At 44.2% G+C, this 25,673-nt stretch overlaps 1 protein-coding gene and 1 long non-coding RNA gene across 3 annotated transcripts in view; one reads left to right on the forward strand and one right to left on the reverse strand.

Annotated features, from left to right (window-relative positions):
* Positions 1 to 25,673, forward strand: part of LOC140712857 (uncharacterized) — a 44,976-nt gene that overhangs the window by 13,541 nt on the left and 5,762 nt on the right. Inside the window, exon 3 of one of the 2 annotated variants that reach the window (XR_012094662.1) lies at positions 11,559 to 11,616. The exons of the other annotated variant lie outside the window; for it this stretch is intronic. This is a non-coding gene — a long non-coding RNA (uncharacterized lncRNA). Of the gene's footprint in view, positions 1 to 11,558; positions 11,617 to 25,673 lie in introns of those variants that run through there. 2 annotated transcript variants of the gene reach the window in all.
* On the reverse strand, positions 1,533 to 5,507 carry DCD (dermcidin). Its single transcript, XM_008003532.3, has 5 exons — positions 5,368 to 5,507; positions 4,290 to 4,328; positions 2,777 to 2,878; positions 2,343 to 2,432; positions 1,533 to 1,716 (listed from the first exon to the last, which is right to left on the reverse strand). Exons 1-5 carry the CDS (start codon positions 5,423 to 5,425, stop codon positions 1,673 to 1,675), a joined length of 333 nt encoding a protein of 110 aa, XP_008001723.3. The 5' UTR covers positions 5,426 to 5,507; the 3' UTR covers positions 1,533 to 1,672.

The following is a 25,673-nucleotide window of genomic DNA, read 5'->3' on the forward strand; positions in this document are numbered from 1 at the left end:
TCACCAGATAGATGGTGGTTAGCTTCACTCCAGCCCTGCCATTGCTGTGGAACCCCTCAAAGAGTGACAGTTCCCTTAGGCCAGTGGCCCCCACTCTCAACCCTCTCACCAGGTGCTGGCTCCTCTCATCCAGCCTGGAAGCCCCCTGTACAGCTTCTTGGCTTTCGGTCCTTCTTCTAAATGTACTCATGAGAGCAATGGGAATCCTAAGTTGTCTTCTTTGCTCTTCAGTGGCCTCAGGAGCCTGGGATGAGAGTGTCTTCTTGCATCTCTTCCATGAGCTACCATGAAAAACTTGTTGCTTCTAGAAATGTCAGATGATAAACAGGTACCCGCCTTTTTGTTCGCTTTTCCCTGTGGCAGAAGTTGCTACAGGGATACAAACATTCATTCTGATCATCTTACTGCTAGGCATTTCCAGTCCTTGCAGTCAGGTGTGGCCACAGGGAGTGGGTTCTTGTATTACTTGCTAGTATAGCTCATACAAACCTCCAAGCAATCTGTTCCATGCTCCTTCCCCCTTTCTGTAGTTGGAATGGTGATAAAGATGACAGAATGACCTTGAAGCTAGATATTGAAGATGGCAGGATTGCTGACATCCTGGAATCCTTAAATGACTCTGTGGAGAAGACAGACTATTGCTTCTTGCCCCCAAATCTGGAGCAAACCACCTTGACTTGTATATGTTTGTGCAATTATATCTTGGATTATTGTTTATAGTAGATTAGCCTTCCCTAATTAATATAATCTTGATACCTGGGGACATGGCTTTCTCAAGAGCTGTCCTACCGTGCTCTAGTCTGGGCAGCTTCAGGTCAGTCTAAAGGGTGCATTCAGCTGGGGGTGAGAGGTTGGTGGGGGAGATGCCTGTCTCCTCCTGGACTGGAACCTTCAATCTAGGAGTGATTTCTACAGCCCTTCACTTGACTTGAAGGATAGAAGAAGCATCTCCCTCCCTTCTTCCATGGAGGTGTTCAAGAAAAATCTCTTTGCCATGAGCACTGCATTCCTCACAGAGCCAGTGATCCTGATGATCCCACTTTTCTCCTTCTGCACAGGGCAGAGAATGATAGTCCTGTGGTTGATTGGGATTGGGCTGGCTTTTCTAGCTCTAAGGAAGTCCCAGGGTGGTGGGCAGGCTCCAGATGTCAGAAGTTCTCCATGGAATGTGGGGTATTTGGGGTCTATGATTCTAGCTGTGGGTCCTAGAGCCAAATTCAAGGCAATGGGAAAAGTCCCACTCAACACTGATGCATAGTAAAATGGCATTGGGCAGGCAGAGTGAGGGATAAGGAGGCAACCAGTTTGGGACTTGAGGCTTAGACCCTGCAGATATGGGTGAGGGGCTGGGCATGAATCAAAGAACTTGCTGGAACTATGCTTTCTGGGAAGGCTGGATCTGGAAGCTGTGTTTCGGGAGGAAGGGCCAGGGTGCCAACTGAAGCCTCATAGGGTGCTCCTCCAACCTCTTGGGCTCCTGGCCACGTTTCTTACCCCATCTCTTTTTAAGGAAAACATACACATACTCCAAGTATTACAGATGCTTTCAGTTTAATAGCTGTTTTTAGTTTTGTTTTTTTTTTTTTTTGTTTTTTTTTTTTTTTTTTAGGTTTTGGGCTGAAGACTTAAAGCCCGCTGCTCCTGGGCATCATTTCTCAGCCTCTCCTTACAGCTATAGTACTGAGTCAAGGACGTCTTTAACGTCATGGACGGCTCCTAGGACAGCCACAGAAAAAACGGGGTAAAAGGGTAGGAAGACAAAAGGAAGGGAGAGAGAGCCAGGGAATTGGGGAAGGAGAGGGAGGTGGAAGGGGAGGGAGAAAGAAGGGGAGGGGGAGGGAAAGAGAGGCGGAGGGTGAGAGGGAGGAAAGCGGGAGGGGGAGGTGGAAGGAGAGGAATGGGGAAGGGGAGGGAGAGGAAGGGGGAGTGGAAGGGGTGGGGGAGAGAATATTAATAAGGATTCCAAGGCCCCAGGCACCAGCTCCACCCCTTCCATTCCTTCTCAACTCTGTCTTTTGCTTTCCAAACTCACTGAGGCCTGGAGGGGCTTACACAGATGTCAGAGGGATGGAGGTCAGATTCATTGGAGCCCCAAAGACCTACCCTCTTCCCCACCTTGGCAGGGGCAGGGGGCAAGAGCAATAAAAAAAAAAGCAAGTTAGACCCCAGGGAGTGTCAATATCAGACAAGAATGGCAATTTAAGTCCAGATGAGGAATTGGTGACATTTGAAAGCACAAAGTGAGGGGTCTTCAACGGGGGGCGGGGCTGTGGCAGTTTCAGATCTCATGCAAGGGGTGGAGACCAAGGCTGGTCCTGAGGGAGGAGTGGGGACATACTCACCTTTACCCACACTTTCTAGATCTTCAACTGCATCTTTTCCTAGGTTTCCGAGTCCCCCCAGAGTGTTTTTTGCTCCCTCTAGGCCTTTTTCTAGGGTGGATTCAGAAAAGAAGAGGTCATAGAAGCAGAAAAACTACTTCCTTTGTAGGAGAGCTCCTCCGCTTCCTAGGCACGATGGGCCCCCCTAAGGTGAAGTGGTTTTGCTGAGGGAATCAACTTCTCTGTCATGGGAAGGTCGGTAAGCCAGTATTAGCTGCAAAACCTATGGCCCAGAAACCCTGTGTGTAGAAGCAGGTGTGCACCCCCAACCCCTCCCTAGGAATATGGGTGTAGCTGTGTCCCTGTGCTTGTGCCTGTGAGTGCAGACTGGCCCCCAGATATCTCGCTGTTTCATGCATCAGAATTCTATACCAGGCATTGGCAAAGAGACTTACCCAGAAGGCTGGCTCTCTGCTTCCTTGGCTTTGGTGCCTGTCTGGCTAACCCTGGGTCTTCACCTGCATTTTCCTTTCGAGCTGCTGATGCCTCATGGGAAGCTGCAAGGGTGACGGAATGAGAGGAATAATAGCTACCTCCACTCTTTCCACCCTGGTGAGGGAGCAGGTGGTGCTTTTACCCCCTGAAGGTCTGGCTTGAGGATAGCTCCCTCTCTTCCAATTCCTCTAGAGCTTGACTTTCATAATGTGTTAGGTTTTTTAGCACCCCTCAAGCTTTTTCCTGCTGCCTCCAAGACTTTTCCTGCTCCTCCAGGGCCTTTTTCTAGAGTAGGTTATGGTTCAGGGAAAAGTAAAGTCATGTTGGCAGAAAGATCACCTTAAAGAGACTCCCCCTAGTTTTCATTCCTTATACCAGCCACCTAGTGTGAGGAGGTTTTGCAGAGGGCACTAGCTTCTCTCTTCTAGGCAGGTTGGTGGATGAGCACAGAAATTTGGCAGTCTCTGAGGGGGACTTCTGCATCCATAAAAAATCCATTTGTTTATCTGGAGAATCAAAACTTCTCTTATCACACTGGTGCAAAACGCAGCAGGGGCATCTGAGAGGAGACCAAGGTGCCTGGTGTTCCCTCTGGGCTGTATGTGAGAAGGCAGGGAGGGCAGGTGTGTGCTGTGGTTGGGGCTCGCAGTGTGGTGAAGATGTGCAGAAATACAGTTTATCTTTCTGCCATTAATTATCCAGAGTGTGTACATGGCTGGGGAAGTAGAAATGAATGAGAATTAGATCCCTCTCTCAGGGGCTTACAGTCTACGAAAAGAGACAGAACTGCTATATACCGGAAGCCCAGAAGAGGGAGGGATGAAAGGAGAGACTGGGACAGAGGCACCACATCCACCAGGCAGGGAGGGCTTCAGAGAGCAGCTGGGACTTGAAGCTTGTTAGAGCATGGACAGGTAGGGGTTGAAAAGGCACCTGGGAAGAGGAACGTTGGGTAGTAGAAAGTTACTCATGTTGGCTGATGAAACAAATGTATAACATTTGATGTGGAGAATGCAAGCAGTGGAGCCTAGGGAAATTACGTTTGAAAAGTACCCTGGATCTAGATCATGGATTCCTTGAATGTCAGGCTAGGAGGTGAAAGCTTCGTGATGGGAAATGGGAACCACATGAAAGGTTTTGAATTGAAATTGTTGGTGAGGGTGGGGCAGATGAAAACCTCTGAACCCATCTAATGTGAAGTTCCCCCTGTTGCTCAAGAAAAGTTTTCCTTTCTTTCCCATTTTTCTTACTCCACTTCTACTTCCAGAGAAGGCTACCCTTTCCCCCATGCTCTGTCCTTCTCCAGTGCATGAGTCTCTCAGGAAGTCTCCCTTCTCCATGTCTCCTAAAGGTCGGCCCCCCAACTTTCCTTCCCCTGAACCCTTCTTCTGCTTCTCTGACTTCCTCCGCTCATATCCCCAGTCATTAACTCTCCCACCCGGGACTGGGGCAGGAGGAAGAGGAAGGACTCACGGTTCCCCGATCCTGGGGGAGAGGCAGCCTCTGGGTCATCTGCAAAGGAGGGAACAGTGACCATGTCAAGTAGGGTACAGTTGCAGGAGCTATATCCAGCCAGGGCTGCCTAGAGTTCCCAGGCCTCTAATCTCAGGAGCGTGGCAGTGGCCAGACAGGAGAGAAATCTCTGCTACACAAGGGGCCCATTAGAAATGCTTTTTGGTATCTCAACCAAATCCCTCTCTCTGTTATCCTCCCCAGACCTAGGCTACTCAGAACATCCCTATGGAAATGGAATCATTCTCTGACTCTCTTCTATGTCTTAGATGTCCAAGTTATGAAGGGGCATGACCATGAGGGCATGATCACAGCACCTGCCCTAGTGACAGGGCAGGACTTGTTGTGATTGTCACCTGATAGAAGGACCTCAGAAGGACCTTCCCTCCATTTCTTTATTCTTCCAACAGCATGAATGAAGCACGCATTATGCACCAGACATGGTGTTAGAGGCTGAAGATACAGCTATGGGGAAGACAGACAGTGTTTGCTCGGGGAAGCTGACACTCAATGGGGGATTTGGAGGAATTAACATAATTACATAAGCAATTGTTTAATTACATTTGTGATAGTGCTAGGAAGGAAAAATACAGGAGGCAAGAACATGAAAAACAGGGACCAAAATGATTCTGGGGCTTCAGCAAGGCAGCTGTGAGGAAATACATGGACAGAGAGAGCTAGCGGGGCAGACACTTGGAAATTGAGTAGGAGTGAGGTTGACATGGGTGGGTGAAATAATGGGCAGCGGAAAAGACAAGAGGATGAGCAAAAGTCTTGGCAGTGGGAAATGGCTTGGTTCATTGAGGGGAAAAAGAATGCCAGAGTGGGCCAATCGCAGACTGAGAGGAGAGGCAGTGCGGAGCCAGGCTGGGGCCACAGGGCTCCTGCCTTCCTCTGACCACAGGGTCCCTGTGTGGAGAACCCAGTGGGAGGCAGACTTGGGTGAACTGTCTCTGGTGAGGAGGGGAAGGGGAAATGAAGGCAGGGCCCAGTCTTCTGGGGACTATATGGTTGGGTGTTGGGGAAGAGCCATACTCACAGGCACAGACCAGGGCTCCTGCCAGAGCTGCCAGGAAGAGGAGACTCATGAACCTCATGCTTCTGTGTGCTAGAGCGGGTATGCCACCAAATCCTTGGAGATCTTGGGATCTAAGGTGTCGAGACTGCCTCTCTGGGCCTCTTTTAAGCATGACAGGGACCAATGGGAGCCAGTCTTCCAGTGGTGTGTTCTCCTCCTCCTCTTCTCCCACCTCAGAGCCACCTGTTAAGTCAACAAGGGCTGGCTGGGGCTTGCTAGTGCCCGCCTTCCCTGCAGGTAGGTCCTGGACAGCAGCTCTGGAGTTGGCACTGTCCTGACTTGCATCCTTTGCCTGCCTCTCCCCTTCCCATCTTGCTTGTTCCAGGACTCCCATCTCTGATTGCATCTGGGGTCCTGGGGGAGACTGTGAGAGGTTTCTAGAGAGGGCCCTGGCAGGAGGGCTGTACTCAGAAGGCTCTCCTTCCACCTGGAAACAGAAGGGGGCCCCAAGATGTCAGATCCAGCCTCCTTAGGAGAGAGTGGGGGTGGCTGAGGCTTCCCTTGAGTGGGTTAAGCCTATCCCAGGAGGCTACCCTCACAGCATTTGGGGACCCCTCCTGACTAAGATCCAGAGAGGCTGCTGTCCTCTCTAGGGGTCTCCACATGGAAACCAGAGCTTTCCAGCCTCAGTAGACCCTGACCAAGGTGTCTTCATTCCCAGCTAATGATCCTCTACCCAAGAAAATTCTCCTGATAAGTTAACCAGAATATGAAGTCAGTTCCCAGTTTGCCCTTCAGATGGGGGAGGGAGGCCAGTGGTGTGGATAATTCAGAGAAGTGGAGAATCCAAAGGTGCTTCTCTGTGCCTCAGAATCCCTTTCTGCGGACTTGTGTTTGCTTTAAAGTGGCAGAAACAGTCCTGGAGATAATGGGTTTATGACTCGATTTTGTTGTTTACTAGCTGTGTGGCCTTCAGAGAGGCAATTTACCTGCCCCACTTCAATTGTTTTTCTTTCTTCTTTTATTTTATGGTAATATTTAAGGTGTAACATGATGTTTTGGTATATACGTATTTAGTGAAATGGTTACTATAGTCATGCAAATGAACACATCCATGATTTCACATAATTAGCCTTTTGTGTCTTTCTCTCTCTCTCTCTCTCTCTCTCTCTCTCTCTCTCTCTCTCTCTCTCTCTGTGTGTGTGTGTGTGTGTGTGTGTGTGTGTGTTTGGTAAGAGTACCCAAAATCTGCTCTTCCAGCAAAAATCCCAAATTCAGTACAGTATTACTGACTCCAGCGCTCGTGTTCCACTTCAGCTGTTTTGCATTTGATGGTGAGAAATGATCATTCTTATCCTACAGGTTTCGTGTGAGGAATACATATGTCAAAACTGGTCAACTCCCTCCTCCATCTATTCCAGACCCAAGCTGGGGAGCTGAGGATAACTTGGAAACTTAGTTTCTGCTCCTGACAAAGCCAGTTACTTCCTTGAGATGTCTTTTCTCCATGGAGTGGAGCCTGCCCTTGCCCTGTTCCTGGGAACTTGGTGAAAATGGACTGAGATTTGTTTCCCGAGGTGCTTTGTCTGTGCCAGGCACCATGCTGGGCCCAGACAGATAGAGATAAGCAGACTGTGTCTTGCCTTGAGGGGATACACAGTAGGCAAGGATCTCAGACAGATGAAGGGACAATCGATGGTAGCAGGGGACTCTTTCCTGGAGGAGAAAGCATGCTCTTCCTAGCCTATGGGATTGAAGCAAAGGTGTCCTCCACCAGTTAAAGGCTGAATGATTTTGGCATGTCACATAATCTCTCTGACTCTCGTCTCTACAGTGTGACCCAGGGTACTTGTGAAATTCAAACAGGAATAGCTCAGATCCACTTTCTGGGTCAACTTTCTGGGGCTCTTTCCTGTGCTCTGGATGTCTACTTCTCACTTCCATGGGAACTCAGTCCATCTGAGCTCCCACCATCTCTCCTGTTTTGTGGTTTATTGTGAGCCTCTCTTGGCTTTTTTCCTTCAACATATAGACATCTTAAAAATAAGCAAAATGTTCCCTTTATACTCTCCCTGTCTAGCTTCTTTCCAATTATTCTGCAACCAAGCTTTTGAAAACAACTCCATTTTTTTTTGGCCTCAACATCCGTGTTTTGCTTTATGTTCTTATCATCCTGTAGTGTTTCCACCACCATCCCTGGAACTGAGATACGTCCTTGCCAAGGTATTCAGATACAGTCGCCACTTTTCGGCCTTTATCTTATCTGATCTCAGTAGGCTCTGACACTGTTAGAGCCACTCATCTTTTGAGGTGCTGGGGTTTTCTTTCTCTCTCTCCTTTTTTTGACCACCCTTCAGTTCCACTTTGACTCACCTTGCCTGCCCCTTAGATATTCTCCAGTGTTCTATTCTTAGCCTTCTTCTTCTCTCCTCTTACACACTCTTCTGTGTGACTCATTCTTGGAGTCACACTTCTGACTCCAACATTTTATTTCCAGCCCAGACCCCTCTCCTGAACACTCATATCCACCAATGGATGGGGAGTAACGGGATGGACCAAACACTGATGAACCCTAGGGGTTGAAACTGGCCTCACCTACCTTCCCCACATCTCCACCATCACCTGCTCCTCCTCCTGCACCATTTTCCATTCTGATTAACAGTACTGACATTCACCCAGTTATCTAAATAGAGAACTGAGAGTAATTTTACATTTTTCCTTCTCCTGGCCCCCTATGTACAAGGACACTGGCGTCTATCAAGTGCTGCCTCTTCGTCAATCCCAGGGCTCTGGCTCAGAAACCTCTGTCTGGATCCTTGCCATTTTTTATATCCACTGAAGAAACAGCTTCACAAATGGTTTTCCCTCTGACAGTCTCAAGTTCTATCTCCCAGCTGTCTAAGTGATTTCTAGTAGACAAACTATGTGCAGAGCGCACACCGTCTTTCATGAGCTGGCTTCTGTCTGTCCCTTCAGTTTCAACCCTTTTCACTCCCTCATCAAGACTCTGCCCCAGTCACATTAAATTTCTTTCAGTTTCTTGCATAGATTTAATTTTTTCTTGCGTCTGCCTCTTCACGTATTTTCCTCCTTGTATTGTCTTTAATGCCCTCCTACGATTAGATGACAGAGCTTTTTCCTACTCATCCTTTAAGATTCAGATCAGAAATACCTTCTTCCTGGAAAATTTTCTTTTTCTTTTTTTTTTTTTTTGAGATGGAGTCTCACTCTGTCACCAGGCTGGAGTGCAGTGGCACAATCTCAGCTCACTGCAACCTCTGCCTCCTGGGTTCAAGTGATTCTTCTGCCTCAGCCTCTCAAGTAGCTGAGACTACAGGCACGTGCCATCACACCTGGCTAATTTTTGTAGTTTTAGTAGAGACGGAGCTTCACTATGTTGGCTAGTATGGTTTCGATGTCTTGACCTCGTGATCCGCCCACCTCGGCCTCCCAAAGTGCTAGGGTGACAGGCTTGAGCCTGGCCCCTGGAAGATTTTCTGGGCATTCTTCTTGTCTTGCTTCCCCTCCCCACCGAAGTGAGGTCAGAGTTCTGGGCACTTCCACCAGCCCCTTGCTCTTCTCTTTATCTATGCTTCACTTCGACGGAACTGGGACTGTCTGTTCAGTGCTTGGTTTTCCACACTAGACTTGAGCTATGCAGTGCAGGACCATGTTTAATTTGTCTGTGCTCCCCAGCCCCAGTGAGGATGCCAGACACACAGTTAGAATGCAGTAACTTTGGGTGAAGTGCAGCTAGAAACCTACAAGTGAGGGGCTAGAAACCTTCAGAATTTGGGCAAGAAATGTGAACTGGTGGATAAAGCTTAGATTAGACTAATAACATTAATCTGTTGGAAACAGATATACCAAGCTGCTTTTTAAGAAACTATTTAATATTTATTTATAGTTTTTTTCTTTGAGGTACAACTTATAGACAATGAAACATACGTATTAACTGTATTTTTTGGTCTTGACAAATGCATCTACTGATGGAACCCAGACTCCAATCAAGATATGAAGCATTACCAGTAACCCAGGAAATTTCCTCCTGCTTTTTCCCAGGTGATACCTGCCCCAACTCCCAGGGGCAAGCTGAATTACCTTTTAAATACAGTCTTTTTTTTTTTTTTTTTTTTTTAAGAGACAGGATCTTGCTTTGTGACCCAGGTTGGAGTGTAGAGATGCCATCATAGCTCACTGCACCCTCAAACTTCTGGGCTCAAGCGATCCTCTCACTTCAGCCTCTCAATTTAATGCACTCATTGCTGGAATATCTGTGGGGTTTATTCAACCCCAACTTGATAACCTTCTTTCTCTGTCTTGTAATGTGGGCTTACGCCTGTAGAAACCTGACAATTCAGGCCATAGAAGCATCCTTGGGTCAGGAAAGAGAGCTTGCATGTTTTCAAAGGTGTGGAGAGTCTCTTTGGTGTTCTGTGGTGAAAAGGGTCAGCACTGGGCCCTCAATTTTCATGCAGTTCATGGTGTGATTCCCCAGGAAGGGTCCAGAAGACAGTTTAAGATATGGGGAATACTTGACTTTGGACAGAATCAGTTTCTGTTTAACCAATGACTTCCAGCTGATTCCTCAGAAGAAAAGGTCAGGTCGGTTCAGAAGTCCAGTGTGGGAATAATGTGGTTAAGAGTTGGGAGTCAGGAGGTGAGTTAAGTTTAATATCAAAGGTGGGTGGTAGAGACCTGTGCAGGGCAAGGAGAATTCAGAGAAACGTAAGCAGCGGCTTCATTCCTTTTGCAGGTGCTGGGTACTGGCATCCGAGGGATAAGTATGAGTTGGTATCCATGCTCATGGAGCTCATAGTCTAGGCTTGGTAATAAAGATAGGCTAAATAATTCGATATTAATGTGACCCATAAAAGAGTACCTAGAAGGGAAAAATGAAGGTCTGAAGCAGTTCAGGGATGTTGAGAAGAGGGGAAACGTTAGAGGAAGCACTAAGGGGTATTATGGTCAGGAGAGTGAGGGAGAGGACGTGCTCCATTCCTGAAGTTCTGAAACCAAGTGAGTGATAGGGCCAGAGATGGGGAGGCTTGAGTATGGGGAGCACCCGTGTGTGCGTGTGTGTGTGCGTGTGTGTGTGTGTGTGTGTGAGTGCACGCACATTTGAGTGGGAGGTATGTGAAGGCAGAGGGTGATGCTCCCTTCTCAGTTGGAAGGTCATCTCGGTCAGATCATTACACAGCCCTCAGGAACAGTTCTTGCTATTTGCACAAGTCTTTTCCAGGAGGAGATTAGCCCTCAGGGTTCTGGAATCAGCACTGCCAAGGAGCAGCTTCTCTGTACTCCTCTTTTCCTCCCTTCCCTACCTGGGCCTCAGGAAAGAAAGGAGCAGGTACTCCCAGGGATTGTAGGGAGGGAGCAGAGGCCTGTAAGGTAAACACCCGTCCCCCAACACTTAAAAAAGATGCTTTTCATGAATTTAAAACGAGTCTGTAATATTCACTATCAAGCTTAGCCTGTTACTCATTATCGAGAGGGAGGCACGGGATGGGAATCGGGGTAGGGATGGTACCCAGAAGACTGCAATTCCTTTTCTCCTAGATGTGGTTAAAGAAAAACACCCCAGTTCTCTGGGTTCCTTGAGGGAGCAATTGTCTGTGGACACCTGGTTGAAGACCCTGGTGCTTGCTAGGGTGCTAATCTGCCCCGTCTCCTGTTCAGAACATTCTTCCCCTGTTCTTCATTCTTCTCTGTCTGGGTACGGAGTTCCATCCTAGACAGTGGGGTGGGGAATGTGGAACGCAGAGGGAGGAGGCGACCCTGCCTTTATGAGGATGGGAGGTTGATTCCTGCATCTGGGACATGGACATAGGACCTTTACCTGGCCATCTCTCGCTGATCCTAACTGACTTCACTGCTGTTTCTGCTATGCACCCATTGGCACTACAGTAATGCATTATTTCTCTGAGCTAGTGGAAGTTAACCAGTCATCTTTGTCAAATGCATTAGGTATGAACAAAAGGTAAACTGCCTGAATTTTATAGGCAATTGCCAGAAAAAACATCTTCAGAATCAATATCCATGGCTTTGAATAATTTCCAGATGACACATCATGTACCTCTAAAAATCAAAGTAATATTTGGAAATGGTCATTAAGGACCAAGATGAGGAATAAAGTGGAGAGACATTTGGGTTGAAAACTCTACTTGGTTATTTCATCATAAGGTTCTCATTCTTGTCTGGCTCCTAAACAGGTTCTGAAAATCATTTCAAAAGGGGAGATACTTTTGGAGCAATGAAAGCCCATTTGGGGTGAGTATGGCCTCCTGAGGTGACTAATTTGAAGAATGCGGTGCTCAGTTAGATGTAGAAGTTCTGGCTTATTTGTGACAAATCAGTTCTCCTCTCCTTATTATCAAGTTTGAAATTGACCTTAGCAAGGTCTTTGATACACTTAGGACATTCTAAATTTTTTAATCTCAAGGATCTAGAGAAATGAGGAGTCATCAGATTTTAGGAAGTTACTGGGAATTAATCTGGAGAGACTTCCTGGACCAAGAAGACTGTGGAGAGAGATGGAAGTGACAGCCTTCAATGCTGGGGGTTGGTTAGCATAAGGATAACAGTGCTGTCCTTGGATGCATAATTGGGGCATATGGACTGAGCGGAATTGACTTTGGGAACCCTTAAAATAAGGGCACAACAGAGCTGAGGGCAGCAGCTGGTAGAAGGATAAGATAAATTGTTAGAATGGAGTTTTAAACAGCGGGAAAGGAAAATCATCTTGGTCGTCTGCCATTCCTGCCTCTGAATAACTGGAGCCAATTCTAAAGTACCAATAGGGCCTGAGTAGGGTCTGCTACTCCCCAACTTTGTGATTCAATCCCTTAATCCCTAGAGGTGGCAGGGGGTCAGCCCCAGCTGCTTGGAGAGCCAATTGCCTCATGGAGATGACTTAGATAAATAGGACTTTTATGTACTTGTTAATTCATGTGTGAGTTTGGGGCACTGTGGGAATGGAGCTGAGGAAAAGGGTTGCCAGTGAGGTTTGCAGGAAGCAACTGGCTTTGTTGAATCTCTGCTGAGATTCTAGGAACTCCAGGAGGTTGTTTTCCTGAAATGCCCCTAACTGGCCACAAGCCCTGGTTCCCTTTGCTCCACTGGCTCTCTTCTGGGTAGAATTCTGACCTCTTCCCTGCTTCCTGTTCTGAGCTAATGACCAGGAATGAAGCTGCTGGGTAGGTGGGAACATATAACCTCTTCAGAGACTTAGAGACTCTTCAAGGGGGAGGATTGAGAGAGAAGTCATTCCATCCCTCTCTGTCAGACTGGCAGAGAGAAGGGAGGCAACTGGTCTAGATTGAAGGTACAAAGGAGACTATGAGAGACAAATTCCTTATCTTTGGCTCTGCCATTTACTCTGTGTAATCCTTGCTATACCATGTTTTCTCTGTTTTATGCATTCATAGTCCAGCTTTCTCAATGTGGGGACAGTGGAGAAAGCCTCTAGATCTATCTGCTTTATCTAATAATTTTATTTATTTATTTATTTATTTATTTATTTATTTATTTATTTTTAGAGACAGAGTCTTGCTCTGTCACCCAGGAGCTCAGTGGTGTGGTCATAGCTCACTGTAATCTCAAACTCCTGGGCTGAAAACAACCAATTAGCTCAGAGGCTAAACCTAATTCTCTGACTAGCCTCTGAGTAGCTGGGACTACTGGCATGGGCCACCATGCCCAGCTAATTGAAAAAAATTTTTTTTTTTTTGTAGAGATGGGGGTCTCACTATGTTGCCCAGGCTGGTCTTGAACTCCAGACCTCCAACAATCCTTTCTCATCGGCCTCTCAAGTGTTGGGATTATAGGCATTAGCTACTGCAGCAGGTCCTCTAATACTTATTTTTAACACATGTTGAATAGACTTAACCCTCCTTCCCACTGGGAGATATTCAACTCCTTTGTCAACATCTGTGTAGATTCTCAGGCGCTTCAACTCTTAAAATCACTGTGCCCTATGATTTTCTCTAATGAATTATCATTCATTTGTGTCTTGATTCCTTCAGCTATTCCCTGTTCCCTGAATCCCTCCAAATATGGACACAGCTCCTTTCTCTGAATTTCTCTGGGCACCACCAACATAAGGCTTTTGCCTTTGCTGAAAATTCCGACACAAAAACACTTTAATCATGCACATGAATCATCCATGTCCCAAATTTAATTGGCCCTAGGGAAACTGAGCCATTGAAGTTCCCTGCTATGGGGAGCCTCACACCGTCTCTTCTTAGACGTTAAGTCTCTCCTGGTCATTCTCTTTTTCCTAGCACTGCATACCCATTTACTTAACTTTAGTCTTCATTTGTTCACTCAATACATGTTTATTGATTGCCTACCATATGCCAAATACTGTGTGAGTCACGGATACATTTAAGTAGTTTAGTTGTCTTTGTCTCCTGCCATCCCGGGGAACTTCATCTTTCTTTGCTGAGAATGCAGAATGAACACTGGGTATGCCCCCATTTTGACTAATTGTGTACATCACATACCTCACATGCCTCAGAGACAAAACTTTGCATCCTGTGGTAAACTGCAACAAACTCTGTCAAGCATTAGTCCTCCAAACAAATAAAGCCGTGACTCTGTGAGTTGCTGACTCCCTAGTGAGGTGAAACTTATCTCTGACTTTTACAATACTGATGTCTGCAGATGACATAATAGCTCTTGCAGATATGGTAATCATGTGAGGAACTGCCATTTTTATAACAGTGAAATAAGAAACTGACCAACTGCTACTTCGCTGTTTTCCTTTACCTTCTGGGTATCTTACTCAGGGAGCCCACTTATAAACGAAGTCCTTTCAAACACTGAAAATAAAAATATTTTAAATGTTCAAATTTGCCTTTTTGTGGCTTTCTTTTAGCATCACCCAAAGGTCTTTTCTTTTGATGTTACCCGAAGCTCACTGAAATATTTTCTTATGCACAGAACCACGTACATCTGGACAGATTATGCCATCATTTTTGGAGGGCAGGAGATCTACAACCAGTTAGTTCTTAAAATAAATTATTCTGTAATAAGAATGATAAAATTTGGTTTGTATGTCTGAGGAGGGCCTGGGAACAATGAGGAGTGTCTCACCAGGAAGTCCACAGTTATTTTTGTCATAAATTGTTCAGTAATAAGAATGATGCAATTGGTTCGTAGACGTGAGGAGGGCCTGGGCAGAAGAGGAGAGTCCCACCTGAAGGGTGAGGTAATTAATTCCCTGGGCTGTGGTTGACCTCAGGCCCTTGCTTGTTCTGCCGTACTGAGTCTTGGTTTCTGGCATCCTCTCTGCCTTTCTCTGTACACCCGAACGCCTACCCTCCAGCTTTGCATACACTCCTCAGCCTTCTGGCTGGCTGCCATACAGAAAGCAAAACGGGCAGGCTGGTGCTAGGGAGACCGGGCTGCCCCTGAGCCCTGCAGGGAGCGCTCCCTAGTAGGGTTAGAATTCTGTTTAGCCAGGCTGTGTGAATCTGGTTTTTGTCTTTTAAATTCCATCTTTATTCTCCATAAATAAAGTCACGCTAAACATTCCAGACCACTTCTGCTGGGTTAAACGTGTTAATCTAAAGGCATTTTTTCCATACACGGAGCTGGGGAGGATTTCAGGGGCCAGAATGTGGTAGCATGGCAGTGACATTCTCCAGAACGATTCACGGGGACGATTCTGGCTCCTAGGCCTGGCGATCTCCCCTGTCTTTTCCAGCACAAAACTCTTAGCATCTCTGTTTCCAGGTCCCATTTATCAGTTTTCAAAGAGGATCAGGGGCGTGGGGAACGGCGTGAAAACAAGCCTCCTCTGAGGACAGCATCTGAGTGAGAGGAGTGATAAAGGCCCCCCCCCGCAAGACAGTGTCTGTCACAACGCTGGACCTATTTTGGGTCAGGGTTGGAGCTAATGTAGGGATAACACAGCCACCCTGGGTTTCCTTATACTTAAGCAGAGGCACCTGGTACTACCTTCCCTCCTTGATCATAGAATGGTTTTCAGTTTTGCTGTAGATAATGCTTAGAAGCTGTGCATCTCTGGCCACGACTGACATCCCATCCACAGGAAGCGTCCTACCACGCATCTGGTTCACCTTCGGTCTGTGAATGCCATTTCCAGGGAACATGGCTGAGTGGCTGAGAGAACCTGGATTCTTTTCACGGCTCTGCCATTAGCTCGCTGGGTGTTGCTGGAAAGCTACTACCCCTCCGTTGGCCCCTGTCTTCTCCTGTGAAAAACAAGTGGGTTTCCCTAGGTCTCTCTCAGTCCCCCGTCAGTTCTGACAGTCCCGGTGGGTGGACTGGGCCTTCCCAGGTCCCCCAGGTCTCCCAGGGCTCTTGGGCTGACACGGGACTGCCTGAGACTCAGGGGCTGGAGCCCCGCGTGGGTGGGCAGTTCACCTTTTCAGAGAGCATTCCAAGTACACGACTGGGCTGAGGGTCTTCACTCTCTTCTCTCTGGTCTTCACCCTCTTCTCTCCTCACCCTTTTCCCCCCAACCCCAACACACTTCTGCTTTGGAAAAACACTGGGTTAATAGTTTTTCCAGCTTTGCAGGTTTTCTGCTTCTCCCCAGTCCCAAGATCCGTTCTCAATATGTGGAGGCTGCGGCTGCGTGAATGAGGATAAAAGTGGTGGCGAGAGCGGCCTCCCAGACTCTTCCCCTAGGTCTCCAGGATCAGGAGCTCTGTCCTAACAGCCATAGCAAATCTGGGCCAGCAGAGGGCACTATGGAAGCAGCCTGAAGCTCTGAGGGCCTCCATGCCTCCAGAAGGCATCTTCTGCAATCCTCGCCTTAAGCCACTCTCCTTCACCAAGCCCAGGCCATCCCCTATCTTTTTCAGTGTTGTAATTGCCACGGCGCATGTACACAGAAGGTACATTGCGTAGAAACGTATTTGGCGTATATTTGTCACAGGAAGGACTAGCTGAAAGAAATAAGTCTCTTCTCAGTTTCTACCTTCTATGACAAAGGAGAGATGACCTTATCTCAGCCACTCCCCTGCACCTCCCTAACCTTGCTGGCTCACTGAGGGCTGACTCTAAGGGTGTTGCTTCCAAGTGGCTAGAGAATATAGGAGCAGGCAGTGTTGAGTCCTGAGCAGTAGTCTTGGGTCCCTGGTTATGTGTAGGCTCTGTTCATTATTTAACTAAATCTCAGGGAGCTCCATCCAACTTCAAAAATATTCCTGAGAGAGAGGGAGAGAGAGAGAGAGAGAGTCAAAGAGCATCGGTCTATGTCCATTCCCTGGAAGGAAGGTGGGGACTGCTCTCCTGCAGCCTCCTGCCTGATGGGAGTCTCATGGTGGGAATAATCAAGAAACCAAGGCCCTGGAAGACATGGACGTGGGCAGCATGTCCACTTCTTCCTCCTGTATGGGTGGTTCTGGTGCTCAGCATTGTGGTGAGGCCTGAGGCGAAGGTGGGTGGAGTTCTGGCTTGAGTGCGGCAGTCTGGTCTCTCAGGGAAGAACACAGGCTGCTGGGGCCTTGGGTTGTTTTCTTTGAGCACCCCTGCACTGTGTCAGGCAATACACCATGGACTATTGTTGTAGGCTTTCAGGGAGCTTAGAGTTTAGCAGGTGGAGAGAGGAAGTGGAGGATGCCTCAGAAGAGATTGAGATCTATTGAGCATAGACTCCAGGGGCGAGAAAGGAAGATCAGCAGGAGTGAAGAGGCTTCGTGGAGGATATAGCTAACTCAAGGAGGAGGAGGCAGGGGATTCCTGGGATTGGGAGCTGAGAGTGGGGATTAGTGGGACTGGTAGCGGTGGTAGTGGTGAGTTGTTGTCCCAGACTACAGAAGGGATGTGCTCGAGAACAGCTGGAGAAGAGTCTGGAGGGTTCCATCCTCAATGTAATGAGTTCTTGTTCTATTCGTTCCTAGGAGAGCTGGTTGTTAAAAGAAGCCTGGCATCTCCCCACCTTTTTGCTTCCTGTCTTACCATGTGACCTCCACACACTCTCCCCTTCACCTTCTGCGGGGAGTGGAAGCATGGAAGCAGCCTGAGGGCCTCACCAGATGCAGATGTTGGTGCCATGCTTCTTGTACAGCCTGCACAATCATAAGCCAAATAAGCCTCTTTTCTTTATAAATTACTTGGAATACTACCCACCCAGCCAGAATACTCAGGTCTTCTTCTTCTTCTTTTTTTTTTTTTAAGACAGGATTTCGCTCTGTTGCCCAGGCTGAAATGCAATGGTGTGATCTCAGCTCACTGCAACCTCCGCCTCCTAGGTTCAAGCGATTCTTCTGCCTAAACCTCCCAAGTAGCTGCACCTCTTTGATTTCCGCTCTGAGTACTAATGGCTCCTCACATAGTTATTTTTGTGAAAGGCCAGTGCTCTGTCCCCAACCCCATGACTATGCATGGCTGCTCCTTTTTCCTGGCATAACCCTCCCAAGGTTGGCACTGTACGCCTGGCTGGCTGATTCCTAGTCTTGGCTCTTGCCAGGTTTCGCTTTCCCTGGTTTCAGTTACCTGTGGTCAGCCACGGTCTGAAAATATTAAATGGAAAATTCCAGAAATAAACTATTTGTGTGTGAGTAGTATGATGAAATTGCATGCTTTCTTGCTCCATCCTACCCAGGATGTGAATCATCCCTTCGTCCAGCATATCCATGGTGTCTATGCCCCCCGCCTGTTGTCCCTTGGTAACCTTCTTGGTTATCAGATGACTATTGTGCTACTGCAGTGCTTCTGTTCACATAACCCTTACTTAATAACGGTCCCAAGCACGAGAGTAGCGATGCTGGCAATTCGAATATGTCAGAGAGAGCCATAAAGTGCTTCCTTTAAGTGAAAAGATTAAAGTTCTTGATTTAATAAGAAAAGAAAAATCATATGCTGAAGTTGTTAAGGTCTATGGTAGGAATGAATCTTCTATCCAGAAAATCATGAACAGGATATTGTTATGTTATTATGAGTTATTGTTGTTAAATTCTTACTGTGTTTAATTTATAAATTAACTTTGTCATATGTATGTATGTATAGGAAAAAAACATAGTGTGCAGAGGGTACTATCTGCAGTTTCGGGCATCCACTGGGGGCCTTGGCACATATCCCTGCAGAGAGGGGACTACTGTATAGTACCCAGTTCCTCTTTCATAATTCAAACCAATTTGGAAATCTACTATCATCTGGCTGTTACCATCTCTCAGGTGTAAGTCACCCAGGTTTGCTACATGCTGAGGGAGACCAGAGGGCCTCTCATTGTCTGCTTCATTCTTGGAGACCCCCATCTTCTTTCAGGGCCTGTGGCGTTCAAACTTAAGGCTGTTCTCTGTACTAATTTCCCTGTGAGTTTATAGTCTTTGGCACTGCTCATGTTCCTCTTGGCAACCTGAGATGCTTTAATCTTCTTAGTCTTAACTTCAGCAAGGACACATCGTATGTATTTTGGCCTCTGTTTTAGTCGTTAGGCCACACATTTAGCAATTGGGAAGGCTGATGAATCCCAGAGAAGGTGAGTGCCTGGCTGTAAGTTCTTGCATCAGAGAGGCAGCCAGTGTGGTGATGAGGAAGAGCCAGCACAGGGTAGTGCCAAGGATCAAGGTCTTGGGTTTTTTTTTTTTCCTTTTTAACAAATTAACAGATAAAATAGTATGTATTTATCATGTACAAAATGATGTTTTGAAGGTCATGGCTCTTTTATTTTCTTTTTAAAAAATTAAAAGATAAAATTGTGTGTATTTATCATGTACAAAATGATATTTTGAAGTAAATTTACACTATGGAATGACCAAATCTAGCTAAGTAACGTGTGCATTGCCTCACATAGTTATTTTTGTGGTGAACACACTTGACACGCACTGTCTTAGCATTTTTCAAAAATATGGTCAGGTTCTTTCATTGATCTCATGCCCTGTCTTTGTTCCCAAAACCCAATACCAGGCCAGGGTTGCTGGCTTTTTGATCAGAGCCACCTGTTGGGTTGGAATCAGCTCCCGCAACATCCTAACCTGGGCCCTGTGTAGGGAAATCCTTTTTGGAGACCTCTGGTACCCTTTTCTATCAAAGACCCTGTTGGAATAACCTCAGTCAAGGAGAAGGGTGTGCACTACTATTTAATCCCAGGAGAGAAGGGGTCAGTGTCTTCATTCCTTTCCTTACAGATGCCTTGTTGGCTTTTGTGCATATTTGCCCACTTTCTCCAGGGATCTGTTGTAGTTAGTGAGGGTCATAAATCAACTGGCCTGTCCAGCCACATATAAAAGGTCTGATGGCAACATTTCCTCAGCAGAGTGAGTACTTACCCACCTTGAAACTGCATAATTAAAAGAATTATTCAGTGATTCCTACTATAACAATGATAATAAAAATCTGCTCAGAGGTGACTCTATAATAGAGGCGAATGAAATCTTCAGTTCTATATCACAAAGCATCCCATTTTATAAATAATAATAAATTTTATATTTGTATTAATTAAGACACATAACTTGTTTGGCATGAGCTAATTAAGGTTGGCACATTGATTTCATGTAATTTAAAATAAAAGGAGAGATATTTTATGTTTTCTATGCATCCTTGTTAGTTACATGTGTACCATTAGAATTGTTGAAAGATGGCAAATAGGAGATCCATACTATCATCTTCATGGACCAGTAGAGATCTGGTAGTTTTGTTTTATATGACAGGAAAACTTTTTTCATATTATATGGACGTAGAATATATTCCAGCTCAGGACTTCCTAAAAGCATGCTCCGCTGGGCCTGAAAAGATGCATGCCCTACTTTACTTGTTTGCTTGTGTCTGTCATAGACTCTGCTGGGCCTTTCTTACTGGATACACTAGCCAGAGAGACAACGAGAGTGTGTGCGTGTGTTGTGTTGTGTGTATGTGTGTGTAGTATACAATTCAGCATGAACATATATGTTTGTGTTGCAGGAAGTTCATGGGGAAAATAATAATATTTCCAAAATAATTTAGAATTTCAAAGTCAATGTGCTTTCACATACATTAGACTATTTAAAGTATCTCTGAGAACAAAACATTCTGTACATGAATGAATATTTTTGAAGATAGACTCTTAGAGGCTGAGTTGCTGGTTTAATTTTCTATATATCCTTCCAAATCTTTTCCCACCAATTTACAAACATGTGTATGATTAAAGGTGAGGTCCTTAAGCACTCTCAGAAAACAGAGAATGGACATTGAGTTCATCTTCATTATACTGGTTTCACCTTAGGCTATTCTCAATATTGTGAGTCTCAAAGTAGATATATAATCATAAATATTGGTGAGGAAAATAATGGCACCGTATGATCCCAGAGCAAAACACTGACCATAAAGTCTGGACGTCAATCAGACTGCAATCCCAAGGCCTTAGATTTTCCAAGATTCAGGTCAGGCTTCTAGAACAGGGAGAAATGCCCTAACTGTGCATGTGTGTGTGTGCACATGTGTGTGTGCAATGCATGTGTGCATGTCCACATATACCAGAGGGCTTATTGAGAAGGAAATTATCCACATGGTCAAGGTAGTAGGGATTCTAAAAGGTCCACTTGAGACCAAGAGGCAGATGGTTGGATATTCCTTCCTTCCTTTTGAATTGTTGAGATTCTACCAAGAAGTGTCTTGACCCTGGGGATTCACTTCTTGACTTCAACAGTCATAGTGTCGTGGAGATAAGAAAACCCACGATTAGAATACTGCTTGAGAGACTGGTGGTAAGCCGATGGAGTTTGGCTATCATGAAGGTTTGAATACTGGTTCTTCTCTATAAGCAGCACCTTTAATTTTCTGTGTAGTCTTCCAAATCTTTTCTCACCAATTTATAAACAGAAATACATATATTTATTTAAAATTGATTTAAAAATTCAAAACAGGATTATAATTATATAATTAATATGCTAATATATTTAGCATTATAAATATACTGATATATAATAATTTAATTATAATTTTATAATTTAAAACAGGATTCTATTTCTATTTAAAGCTCTATGTCTTAATAGTTTGACTTTTTCTCTTGTATATCTTTCTTATTTTATTAGTATGTATAACTGTATCTCATTCTTTTAAAACTATAGCCTAATATTTCTAATGATGAATATACTCATTTTATTTAGCCACTTCCCTATTGATGGATTTGTTAGGTTGTCTCCAATGTTCCCCTATTATAAATAAAGCTGAAATGGAATAATGCTGTTTTATGTGCATGTATGAATAATTTTGAAGGATAGACTCTTAGGGGTTGAGTTGCTGGTTCAAAGAATATGTTTATTTAAAATATTGATAGATCTTTGACACTGTCTTCCTTGAAGTTTTTCCAGTTATGTCTTAACCAATAGTGTGTGAAAGTGCCGGTTTCCCATATCCTGATCACCACTAGATACTGTCAATATTTTAAATTTTGGCCAACTTGTTGGGCAAAAACTTTATGATATTTTGTTGGTAATACTTTAATTTGCATTTCTCTGCTTACCAGTGAGTTTGATAGGATTAGTAGTCTTTTGTATTTTCTCTCCTGTGAATCATTTATGTCCTTTGGCTTTTTTTGCTATTTAGAAAAAACTTTATCTCTCTGATGTAGCTCCTTAAGTACTTTGCTTGCTAACCTTTTGTTTGTTGTATATCGTTAGAGGAGGGACCAGTTTTGCTTCATTCCAAATGTTCCCATGTTGAGGAAACTTCAGGCACAACAGTTGAGGTCTCTCTTTACCTCTAAGTAAGAGTGACTTAAAGTAAGTGTGGAGTTTGGAAGAGAAGACGTGGCAGACGCGGCCAGCAGGGGGCCTTGTTTTCTTCCTTTCTTTGGGACCCAGGCTGTCTGGGGGAGCACGTGTTCTGCTGTTTGCCTCCAGGCTAGGAGCCTCCTGTGGGAGGAGGCCTATGGTGGCTCAGAACTATCTTTTGGTAACTGTGTTTAAAAGAAAGTTTCACTTCTGTAGATATGAGCCTCAATAAATATTTGGTGAATAAATGAACACTGAGTATTCTTCTAATTAAAAAGCTAAAAGAGAAAGAAAGCTTCTGGAATCAGATGATGGAGAAACTTAAGCAAAAAGAAAAGCAGCGGAGGGCGACTGCAGAGATGAGACCTGCTCTTCCCCAAGGAACCCTGGAGAAAGTTGAAGCCAGGGATCAATAAGGCCAAGGTGAAACTGGCCCAGGGGATAATCATAAAGGTAAATAAGCAAATGACTTTTCCTGGAACAGCCATTTCTGTTCCATTCCGTTCTAGGAAGTGTCATTTGCTTATTCGCCAGTCTCTGGTCATTTGCGTCTTCCCCACTCCTCTTTTTGTGTTTACAGAGTGACTGGTTGAAGGGTTTGCCCTGGAGTGAGCAAATGGAGGAAGGAGTTGAGCACGACCTGTGGTAACTCTGTGCCTTCAGATGGTCACAGAGAGAGAAAGGAAAAGAAAGGGGGAATGTTCTTTACAAAGGGACACCAGATTGCCTATTGACTCCACTTCCATACATTCACCATCCACCATCCAACCTTATTGGGAAATCTGTCGGTCAGCATCCTCATCTTATTCACCCCTTACACCTTCCATGAGAGAGGATGAGAGAAAGAGAGAGAGAGAGAAAGAGAGAGACTCATCATGGAAACAGACATATGGAAACCTATGCCAGATGTCTATAGCATTGCAAAGTGCCAAGAGAGGAAGAACCAAAGGTACTGCATTTAAAACAAAGAATTACTAAATATTGAAGGAAAATGAGCAGTATGGAAAAAGAAGAACCTCCCTCGTAGCCTAGTGGTTAGGAAAAATAAAAATAAAAAAAGAAAAAGAAAAGAAGAACCATGATGAATAAACAGAATAACCGATCAACAATGAAACAAACCTTTTCATTTCAGATAAAATGCTAATTGCTTAAAAAATTAAGTGGATATTAAATCAATAAAGCTAAGGTAGAATTCCATGAAGAAGAGCCAATCACTAAAGGAAAAAGACTTATGATGTTAAAAAATGACTATAAGAAGAAAGCAATTAATAGAAGGGCTGAGTAACTGCAAGTATATGGTCGAAGAATAAATTAGTGATTTAGAAATTAAGGTTTTTTTTTTTTTTTTGTAATGTGAAGGCAGAAAGACAATAGAAATTATGGGACTCATGTTAAGAGATATGGAGGATATGCCCAGGGGACCAAATACTCATTTAAGAGAAGTGAAAGAGAAGAAAACAGATGGGAGAGACAGGGTCAAAGAAATAATAGAAGTCTCCCTGATAGCAAGATATCTTCAAGACTTTAGATCTAAACATACACTAAGTGCTAGATGGGAATTCTGAAAGATACCTACACCTAAATTCATCTGAGTGAAATTTCTGGATTTCAGAGGTTAAAAAAAATCTTACTAATTTTCAGAGAAAAAAGTCACTTGCAAAGGAATGCAAATAAGATTAGCACCAAGCTTCTGGCCTGCTCCAGAAAATTAATGGACAATGGATTAGAGCCTGCCAAGTTATAACTAGACTTATATAGTCAGTCAAATACGAGGCCAAAATAAAGAACTATGAAAATATATCACTCATGCTCCATTTTGGAAAATCTGGTCTACAAACAATACAATTTCAAGAAAGGAGAACAGGATATACAAGAAAGAGGGGTAAACAGAGAAACAGAATGTATAGTTAAATCTAAAAAATTCTTATTATTATCATTGTGTTTAATACCATTGCTAAGAAATCCTAAAATAGAAATACATCTATTATATAATAAAATAATTATATTATTTGTATAATTATATGATTATATATAAAATAATACATAAAATAACACAGTTATGTTATATTAATAACAAAAATCAACAATATCTGAAATAAAGTTATAGATACTATTAAAGTCTTACAAGATAGGGAAAGAGGGGTAAATTATACATGATACAGGTCTCATTTTTTGAGGAGGGTAAAGTCTGGTTATTAGTTGTTGATACTGATACAAGCATTGATTTAAATAGGTTTGTTAGAAACTTAAAAATTTTATAGAATGGGTATAGTATGTAGATGGTGGTGGTGATGTTACTGGCCTACTCAGTATCCATTCTTGCTTTCTTTCTAAGTAGTAGAATTCTAATTTTAGTTATGGGGGTAATGTGTCTAGTTAAAAGATAACATTCCCAGCCACAGTTGTGGTTAGTAGTGGCCACTTGACTGAATGTAAATGGAAGTACTGTGTGAAATATGAGCGAAGATTTCTTAAAAGGAGCTGACTCAGCTGACACGTGTTTTTGTGCCCATTTCCCTTCTTTCTTCCCACTGTTTGGAAATTGGACAGGTTGGCTGGAGCCATCGCAACTGCCTTATGGCCTTGAGAACAGAAGTCGTGTCCTTATGTCCTTGACAATGATGGGGCCAAAAGAAAAAAGGTGGCTGGATTCCTGGAGACAGCGGGGCCTCCTACCAGGAGTCCTAGGCTGCCTTTCTCTAGTCTTCTTTTACTTAGGGTCTGGGGAGAAGCTTATGTCTTTAAGCTGCTTATTTTGAAATTTCTATTCCATGCAGCTGAACTGAATTCTAACTGATTTATAAATCTTTTAACATGGCAGAGTAAAAAAAGAGCAACAACAACAAAGAACTTGATCAATCCAGCAAAGATTCAGAAGGAAACAAAGAACAGGAAAAGAATAAATAAATGGCAGGGTTAGAAGGTGAACTGCAGTCATAGATTTCTTTTATAATAGACACACCAGAAATAAAGTGACACACAAACATTGAAAATAAAGAGATGGAGAGAGAAACGTTAGGTAAATGGAATAGCAACATTATCTGGCAAAATAGAAGACAAGGCCAAAATAATTAAAGAGAACATGAAGTGCTGTTTTAAATGGCATATGTTTAAAAAAGGTAAAATTCACTGAGAAGATACAACAGTTACAAACTTTTATGCATCACACTTGCATTGAAACAAAGCAAAAACTCTGATGACTGTGAGGACTACCTGACAGAGCCACACTCTCTGTAGGGGACATGGATCTGTAAGTCTCGGAAAGTGACAGTTTATGTGGACAAAATATAATTTTCCATACAGAACATTTGAGTAACACAATTGACAAACTTGCTTGAATGTTATAGCCAATGAAAAGAATAAACATTTTTTCAATACCTGCGTGGATTTACAAAATCGATTAAATACTAGGTATCAAAGAATAACTCAATCCATTCTCCAAAGAAGAAATTGTAAAGGCCACTTTTCCTTACCACCATATAATACAAGTTAGACATTAAAAATGAAAGGCAAATCATAGTAGTTTAAAAAATGAGTCCCTGGGGAAAAAGAACACTCTTTCTTAGGTAAAAGGAAAACAGAGCCTTAAGTGATGATTGTTTTGGAAATGGATATGTGAACGCTGTGCACCTTTATTTGCAGCCAACTGTTCTTACAGGG

The sequence above is a fragment of the Chlorocebus sabaeus genome, chromosome 11, assembly GCF_047675955.1.
Source record: "Chlorocebus sabaeus isolate Y175 chromosome 11, mChlSab1.0.hap1, whole genome shotgun sequence".
Lineage (NCBI taxonomy): Eukaryota > Metazoa > Chordata > Mammalia > Primates > Cercopithecidae > Chlorocebus > Chlorocebus sabaeus.

Coding starts and splice junctions, on each gene's coding strand:
- DCD (XM_008003532.3), bottom strand. CDS start 5,425: ATGAGGTTCATGAGTCTCCTCTTCCTGGCAGCTCTGGCAGGAGCCCTG. Junction 4,329..5,367: donor AGGAGCCCTGGTCTGTGCCT/GTGAGTATGGCT, acceptor CCTCCTTTGCAG/ATGACCCAGAGGCTGCCTCT. Junction 2,879..4,289: donor TCCCCCAGGATCGGGGAACC/GTGAGTCCTTCC, acceptor TCACCCTTGCAG/CTTCCCATGAGGCATCAGCA.